The 8,538-nt window shown below is 38.9% G+C and overlaps 1 protein-coding gene across 1 annotated transcript; it reads left to right on the forward strand.

Annotated features, from left to right (window-relative positions):
- The first annotated feature begins 5,295 nt into the window (after positions 1 to 5,295).
- On the forward strand, positions 5,296 to 7,796 carry LOC106315771 (trithorax group protein osa-like). Its single transcript, XM_013753597.1, has 4 exons — positions 5,296 to 5,647; positions 5,749 to 6,627; positions 7,077 to 7,154; positions 7,238 to 7,796. The coding sequence occupies exons 1-4, from the start codon at positions 5,423 to 5,425 to the stop codon at positions 7,532 to 7,534; spliced, it is 1,479 nt and encodes a 492-aa protein (XP_013609051.1). The 5' UTR covers positions 5,296 to 5,422; the 3' UTR covers positions 7,535 to 7,796.
- The last annotated feature ends 742 nt before the right edge of the window (positions 7,797 to 8,538 follow it).

Consider the following 8,538-nt stretch of genomic DNA (forward strand, 5'->3'; position numbering starts at 1 on the left):
TTTTTTATTTCACTTTCCTAATATTTGTTTCCAACTTTGTAATTTTTTTTCAAACTTTGTAATGCTTTTATGTTTAATGTTATATTATAAATTCCTTTCTATCCATTTTCAAAAAAAAAATATTTTATATTGCTAAGAACTTCTAAAACGGTTCTACCAATAATCAACACTTTTAGACATGTATCTTACCAAAAACTCTTAATCTACTTATATATTAAACTAATGCTAAGATATGAATAAGAAGAACTACCAATGCAGACGCCCTTATTGTACTGTCCACTAAGTTAAAACTTGATTAGCAAACCGCAGAGACAACAGAACAAAACAAGATATTGATCATCATTGCTGATAATAGCAAAAACTGATCCAACCGTGGTCTGGTAATGTTACAGCACTAATATTTTCATATGTGGACCACATACCTACGACTTAAGGTTTCGTACCAATTAACATGAATCTAACCCGACTAGGCCTAAAGTAATTGCCATTAAACCATGGCTTTAGCCGGGATTTGTGGGGCCACCGGGAATATTACTGAAAACGGTGGACCATGGATATTAAAAGAAGATAAGGATTCCCGATTCCCGGTTGGTGCCCCCACGTTCTTCCCAGGAAACAATGGATTCCCGGTGAGCATTTATGCACATACAAGTACCATAGATTCGGGATGAGAACAGAGGAAACATAAACAAGAAACCAAATCCACAATGTAGCATTCCTACTGTTTTTAAACTCTTGAGACCTCTTCTCAGCATATGCAATAAAGTAGATTTAGATCAGCCAAAAGCTAATTCAGAGCCGAGGCGCAAACTCAGGAAGCAATAAAATCCACAATGCAGTGTTTTTTTCAAGACGTACAAGTACTGACATCAGAAAGTTCTGATCCAAATATTTGACAGTTCCATTAATCAACCGGTAACAACTATACATATCATCAATGGTAAGCTTGCACTGGTCCACCATTTTCTAAGCAGCCAAACACCATGAAAATTGTGTAATAAATCCCAAATTGTCGCTTAAACTCAGTTGATACAACGATGATTTGCAACAGTTCCTAGTTGGAGACATTTACAGAAACAAAACCGAAGATGTCTAGACCCTAAGTTTCAATTCTGAATATGAAGAAAACAAACAGATAAACGATACAACAGACCCATACGAATTCTAACAAAAAGTGCAAACCTGTTTATGAAGATCCATTTGAATATAGTTCCTTCTTGGAACTCTGATGCACTTCGAACCAAAGAGATCAAAACCTCTATCAAGGGAAAGAGCTACTGCACGTAGATACCATCTCATGTTGAGGCCCATTATAGAAGTAAGCCTTGTGTTGAGAGGCTGGCAACTCGGGCCCATTAACATGTGGAAAAATGGTTTAATTGATGTTGTTAATACTGATGTTGCCAAAATCTCAGTGAACGTACTATATGAGACTGAGACCTTCCGCATTTTTTTTCTTTGCTAAGAATGTTAATATCATATTGAATGAGAGGTAGTCTACAAAAGTAGTTATCCTTTACAAAAGAAACTCTGGCAAAAAGAAAGTAAAAAACAGGGGTTCAATATAAATAAGAACAGGGACTCGTGGAGAAAACCCTAAAAGATAGTGCGCAAGAATCGAGCACTATTAAATCAGCCAAAGCTGCATAAGGGAGCTGAACTTCTTCCTATGTATCAACGCATAAATAGAATTGATGATGTGCCTATTGATGTGTTTGAAGACAACCAACGGTGGCTGCAGCGTCTGGTTATGAAGATTATTATTTCTCTGCTGCCATATGTTGTAAACCATAGCTTGAACAACCATCATTCTCAGGTTTCCCGGAGCTGTAGAGCTAGAGGATGTAGTCCAGTGGATAAGTTGTGTCCAATCAGTGAATGATGGGACGGAGACTCGAAAGTGACGCCTTACTTGAGACCATAGAACCGTTGCGTAGTGGCAGGTGAGCATAAGGTGGTCTCGATTTTCAATATCAGAGTTGCAGACACAACATTCTGTTTGTACTTGCAATCCCCATGAAGCCAAGCGAGAATGGGTGGGTAACCTGTTAAGGTTTGTGACCCAGAAGTGGAAGGCATGTTTAGGCGTCGCACCACTGAACCAGAGATGTTTGGCGACATCTTGAATTGCAGCACGAGGTCTTAATGCATCCCATGTTTTTGAGGACGAAAAAACTCTGTTTTAATCTCATTAGTTAACCAAAAGAACTGATCAGGTCCCCTATCAATGGAAAGTAGAGGGATGCCAGTGAGGTATAGGTGAAGATTGACTTCTTGCTCTGATCTTGGGTGAGGAAGAGACCATCCTCCTGCGTTCCAGGAAGCAGAGACAGGAGCATCTATTTGAATCCTCAAATTACGAGTCCCTTCTCTCCCAAACACTCCGATTAATGGTCCAAGTGGGGACCAGTTGTCAAACCAAAAACTTGTATTCTGGCCATTGTGAATTTCACTGAATAAAAACCGAGACAGTATCTCTCTTAGGCGCAAGATGCTTCGCCAGCTCCAAGATTGCGATGGTGACTCTACTTGGGACCAGAAAGCGTAAGAGGATGGGCAATTATGAGAGCGATGCCAAGCAACCCAAAGGGAGCTACTTCCTGAAAAGAGAAGCCATCCAAGCCTCAGAAGTAGCGTGAGATTCCAGATTTTGAAGTTCCTCAGCCCGATACCTCCCTCAGCCTTTGGCAGGCAACAAGTTTTCCAAACAATTTTTGCGTTTGCTCTTCGGTTCGTGGCACCAGACCATAGAAAGCGGGAACAGAGAGATTCAATCCTTCTTATGCAGACCTTCCACATTTACCAACCTAGAGAGAATAATAACAATATGGATATGGTGTAGCATACATTTTTCTTTTCTTTCATTTGCAGTTTTTTTTTCTCCCTTTTTATTACATTATGCATCCAATGTATTTGTGTGATCATTGAATAAAATGTGTTTGCGACCCAAAAAAATGTATATTTTATCATATATATTTATTTGAACTACACGTGTGATCAAACATTTCCCCCGCTAGAGCCAGACACATCTTTGCTATAAGTCAAGTAAATCATTTGCTTAAAGTCACAAATTAAATATATACCAATTCTAGAGTCACATTACACAGAATCTTAGTTTGATCAAATGATTAACTATTTTGATTTGATTTAGCCTACCATTGTTCGATCCTCTTTTTATCCCTCTTTTTCTCAAACATAGTTTCTATTTTAACCATATTCAACTATTTATGCAGTTTTTTTCTTTTTATATCGGTTGTGTGTTACACTGTTACTATTTGTTACTGACTAGAGCCAAGCTTTGAGTTTTTTGACAAAGCAAAAAAAGCAAACACGTTTCCACCAAAACTATAGAAAATGCAACGTTTCCATTACAAAGTATGTAAACATGTGGATAATATGATATTCTATAGATGTTGGTAAGAATAGTATTGCCAAGACCTGGTAGCGTGATTCGTATTTATTAATTTTGCTCCTTGACTATTTGGTTGTCGTCCGGTCTCTCTCTCTCGTCTTTTATTTGCCGCATATTTGTTTGTTTATGTGTTTGACTTTGCTTAAATATGATTTGAGCTCACGCACCCACACAACACACGCACATATAAAGACAAACGTAGATAGAAGTTGCATTGAAAGCGACTTGGCTATGAGGTTATGGTTTGGAGCTTGAATGGTCACCATTATCCGCTATATCCACTGTGGTGAATGTGATAAATGTATTATAATTGTTGTGTGTATTAGATTGGTAGGCTTTAAGCGGCCAACAAAGAAAACATTGGAAAGACTTTAAGGAATACGTTATGGTTAGATTCTGTCAAAATATAATGGGACGTTGGAATTCTTTTTCTTCTCCCTGTACTGGTGACTTGGTATTTTAAATTTCGGATGCAACTGAAATACATTTTTTCGGAATGAAAACTTTTTGAATGTTTAATTCCTTCTCGTTCCACAAAATGTTCACTAGTTGCAATGAAAAAAAAAACGAGTATTTCATCTCGTTCCAAAAAAAATATCAACATTCTTTTGAAAAATAATTCCACGTAGAAATACTTCCGAAACAAATGAAATACTAATTCTATTCTATTAGATTCCACTAATTATCATTTTTTAATTCTACTTATTCCTTTCATTAATATCCAGTTACAGCCTTCCTTTTCATCCGTTGATAATTTTGTGTGCAGTAATATACGTGTTCGTTATTTAGCAATCATACATGTTAGTAAGATGATAGTTATCCACACGTAAGTTTCATATACCAATATATTTAAAATTGTTTGTTCAATCGAGTTGACAGTTAAAGAAACATTCAGCTTTGTAGTGGGAAATTCGTAAGTAGACAATATTTTGTATTTTTAACGTATTTATCAATGATTTCTCTGCTTGGTTAGTTTGAAATTTGATTTTCAATTTTGGAAGTTCAACTTTGGATTTCTTTAAAAGTAGGAACAAATATGGTTGACTCCAATGTTAATAGGGTCATAGTTGTTTTACATAGAAAAGCTTATAGATCCAAATTAAATCATTTATATTAGTGTAATTAGAAATAAAATTTAGATGGTAAACTAATGTAGAGAGTAAGGACTGGATGCATATACATACACCCAATTCTTTTTCTCAGGGTAAGTTTACAGAAAAATGTTAGAATTAGTTCAGTGCATCCAATAATTAACTTTCTTCAGTTAATGTTCCCAGCATTTTCTCTCTAAATTCGCCCATATTATCTCAGATTCTCAGTCAACCGACGTAGTTATGCGAGCCACCCTTTATATTTGCTTATCTACACTCTTTAATGGAGTTTTATTACAGCCATCTACAAAACATCCGAGTTTATTACAAACGCGAGCCACCCTTTATAAATGCAACAATGCTTGCTACGCTTTATGTACGAGAAACAAGTTGATAATTCTTGATTTTTGAAAAAGAAATACTAATATATCAGTCCTTGTTTACAAAATTATTTACACTGAAAATGAGGCGGGTCTTTTAGAAAAAATAGGCGGTCCATTTTTTAATTTGAGTACATTTGGATCGAAAATGTAGCCATATGGTAAAAGCCCAAATAAATAAAATAAAAACTAAAGAAACACAAATCTCAAAATATAAATACAAAAACAAGTCGACACGTCATCGATCCTCGCCAAAAGCCAATAATAAAAAAACATCCAACGGTGAGATGAAGGTGATAGCATTTCAACCCTATCATCTTCTCTCGCATATCTCTACCCTCTACCTCTCTCTCAAACCTAACTCTATCTCTTATATTTCTTCCCCCACATTTATATATTTTTCACAAAACCAAAACAATTTATCAAAAGAGGCAGAAAAGAAAGAAAGAAAAAAAACCTAAAAACTAAATCTCACCTGCCGCTGTCTTTTTTTTTTTTCTTTTTTTTTCCTTCCTTTGGTTTCACTGTTCCTGTCTCCAATGGATCCATCCCTTTCCAGTGATCCTCACCGTCCTCCTCAGTACTCTCCTTTCCCTCAATACCCAACCTCCAACAGCCCTTTCGTCTCCGCTCCGAATCTCCCCTTTTACGGTGCTCAGCCGGTTAACCAAACTCCGTTCAACACCCATGTCTCCCCGCCGCAGCCGCAGCCGCAAACGCAAACGCAGACGCCTCCTTCTCAGACCGCTCCTCCTTACTCTGAAGTAAGCTCTGATCTTTATAAAAAAAGTCTTCACCTTTCGACTAAATTGAGATGACCTTTTTTTAATAAAGTAATTAACTTTTTATCTCTCTCTGTGTGTAGTTGATCGTGGAGGCGATTGCGCATTTGAACGAGCCTGAGGGTTCGAGCAAGATGGCGATTTCGAGGTACATCGAGAGATCTAACCCTGTTTTGCCCACCGATCACCAAGCTTTGCTGGCTCACCATCTCAAGACCTTGAAGAACTGTGGCGTTCTTTCTATGGTCAAGAAGTCTTACAAGCTCGCTGCTTCTTCCTCTGCTCCCGAGAGCGTCGCTGTTGCTGCTGCCGCCGCCGCCGCCGGTCTCGCCGCTCCCAGATCTGAGTCTCCTCTGGGGAACCCTGGTCATCTCGACCCCGCCTCTGGCGCCGTTTCTGGATCCGCTTCTCAGCCGCAGAAGCGAGGACGTGGACGACCTCCTAAGCCTAAGCCTGAAGCTTCACCACAACAACAGCAACAAGTCGTCATTGCTCAACCCAACGCTGTCCAGCTTAACGGGCAGCCAAGCTGGGAGCAACCTCAGTTTCCTGTAGCCAGTCCGACCCAGACGGTTACTGAGTCTGCAAAGAGAGGGCCTGGTCGTCCAAGAAAGGACGGATCTGCTCCGATCCCTCGACCTGCTGGTTTGTCTGTGATCATGAAACGAAGAGGCAGGCCACCGGGTCGTAGAGCTGCTGGGAGACAGAGGAAGCCCTTATCAGTCTCCTCTACCGCCTCTGTGTTTCCTTACGTCGCTAACGGTGCTAGACGCCGTGGAAGGCCAAGGAGAGTTGACTCTGGTGGAGTCCCCGTTGCTGCTCCAGCTGGTGGAGAAGCTGTGGCCGCTGCGCCAGGGATAAAGCGTGGACGAGGAAGACCACCTAAGGTCGGTGGTGTTAAGAATAGGCTAATCACCAAGCCTAAGCGTGGACGAGGACGTCCCGTTGGTAGACCCAGAAAGGTAATGACTTTCTCATGTCCCTATGTGATCTTTGATTGAGGTATAAATTCGCAGTATCCTATGTTAGTACTGTGTTCACTGCTCCGCCGTCAATTTAGGAATTGAAAACGTTCATACTTTTATGACAATGATTTGTGAATTATGCCTGTGCCACTTTCCCGCTTTTGAGCATTGTCTGTTTGCGAGCTTGTAAGAAAGAATCTAAACCTGTCTAGCTTTCAGTTGTGTTTATATTTTATAATCGTGTCCCTCGACTTAAGTGGTAGGTGGTGTTTCGCTTTAGTTTGATAATTAATCTGGTTAATGCTTTACTTAGTGACAAGTCTTAGTTCCTTATCTTCTTTTAAGTAGAAACGTGTTACTTAAAGTGTTGTCTTCATTCAAACATTATTGTCTGTCTTGAAGTTGCTGAACTTATGTCTAACGTTTATTCCTTTTTATGAACCTAGAACCCATGGCCCGTGACGGTAGCTACTGGTGCACTGGAGTCTGCCTATGGAGAACTCAAGGCAAAGCTTGACCTCTGTGTAAGTCAAGTCTATTAATAATAAACTGTCTTTTCTTTTATTTGATTCTTATGTTTGTTTTTTTGTGTCTTTGAATGTTTCAGAATGAGAAAGCAAAAGAAATCCTGAATGTGTTGAACGCTGGTATTATAAACAACGATAATCAAGCAGCTGTGGAAGCGGCACAAAAGCTGGAAGGACTAATTACAATGATGGCTGTTGAGCCACAAGCTGTGGAAGAAGCGCAGCCAGAGGAGGCAGCGCCACAGACTGAAGCTGAAGAACCACAAGGAGAAGGAGAGGGACATGGACAAGAAAGAGAAGGAGAAGAAGAGCAAGCCCCGACAGACCAGACCCAGGTGCAGACAGATGCAGAGGCAATGCAAGAAGCTCTGTTCTGAAGAATAATTATCTCGCAAAAAACAGCCTAGACAGTAGCCTTGGTGTTTGTGGTTTAGGAGTGTTCTTTTTAGTATTTAGGTACTGGATCCTATCTTTAATTAAAAAACCTATAAGGAATTTTAGTCTGTTGGAAGAAAAAAACAAAGACTCTTTTGATGGTGTTTGTGTCAGTGTGTCACTAACTAAACATTAAGAAGGTTGATGTAAATCAGGAGTTATTTCCAGTGTTGAATGTTTTCCCTCTTATGAATCTTTGCTATATGTCTTCTTTTTATTCTGCTTTCATTTTTCTGATATTAGTTGTTTTAAGAGGACGAATAATTTCATAGTATTAAAAATTGCGTTGCTAGCAAATCTTCATATTCATACCATGTATTGTGCAAATCAGAAGACATGTTTAAGATTAGGTTGATCAACTAATTAGCCACAAAAAAAGGGAATGGATGTAGAGAAGATAATTATTTATAATAGTATATTAGAAGATGATAATTTGTGTATTGTTGTAAATAGAGTGTTTAAAGACTGAATATTTCTGTGTTGTTATTAATGATCAAGAAAGTTCTTTTATATAAGGATTACATGATGAAGATAAATAAGAAGTATCCAAAATCTAAACACACTAGGATTAAGAAAACTACTAATACATAATAATGAAAAGATTACATCTACTAGGAAAAGGAAAGTGCTTCTTTTTCTCCAAGCTTTGTGACCGTCTCTCTCTCCTAAAGTCGACTCTCTCTCTCCTCTCTCTAGGGCTTCAGCCGTCTCTCCATCTTCTAGGTGTTGGACCGGTCTTGGACCGAGCCTTGTTAATGGCAATCCACTCCATGATTTATAACACTCCCCCTTGGATGCCATAACCATACATGAATTGTAGTACGCTTCATGTTGCCTCATTAAAAACTTATCAGGAAAACCCAGTGGGACAAAACCACGATGAAAGAAAAAGAGTACAGCACGCACTACTCCCCCTGATGTGAACCTCACTGTAGGTTTCTACATT

This window comes from Brassica oleracea, chromosome C1 (genome assembly GCF_000695525.1).
Source record: "Brassica oleracea var. oleracea cultivar TO1000 chromosome C1, BOL, whole genome shotgun sequence".
Lineage (NCBI taxonomy): Eukaryota > Viridiplantae > Streptophyta > Magnoliopsida > Brassicales > Brassicaceae > Brassica > Brassica oleracea.

What these genes read in the sequence shown, in the direction of transcription:
- LOC106315771 (XM_013753597.1), top strand. Translation starts at nt 5,423, where the DNA reads ATGGATCCATCCCTTTCCAGTGATCCTCACCGTCCTCCTCAGTACTCT. An exon ending in CCGTTGGTAGACCCAGAAAG is followed by an intron (nt 6,628 to 7,076) that starts GTAATGACTTTC and finishes TTATGAACCTAG; the next exon opens with AACCCATGGCCCGTGACGGT. An exon ending in AGGCAAAGCTTGACCTCTGT is followed by an intron (nt 7,155 to 7,237) that starts GTAAGTCAAGTC and finishes TGAATGTTTCAG; the next exon opens with AATGAGAAAGCAAAAGAAAT.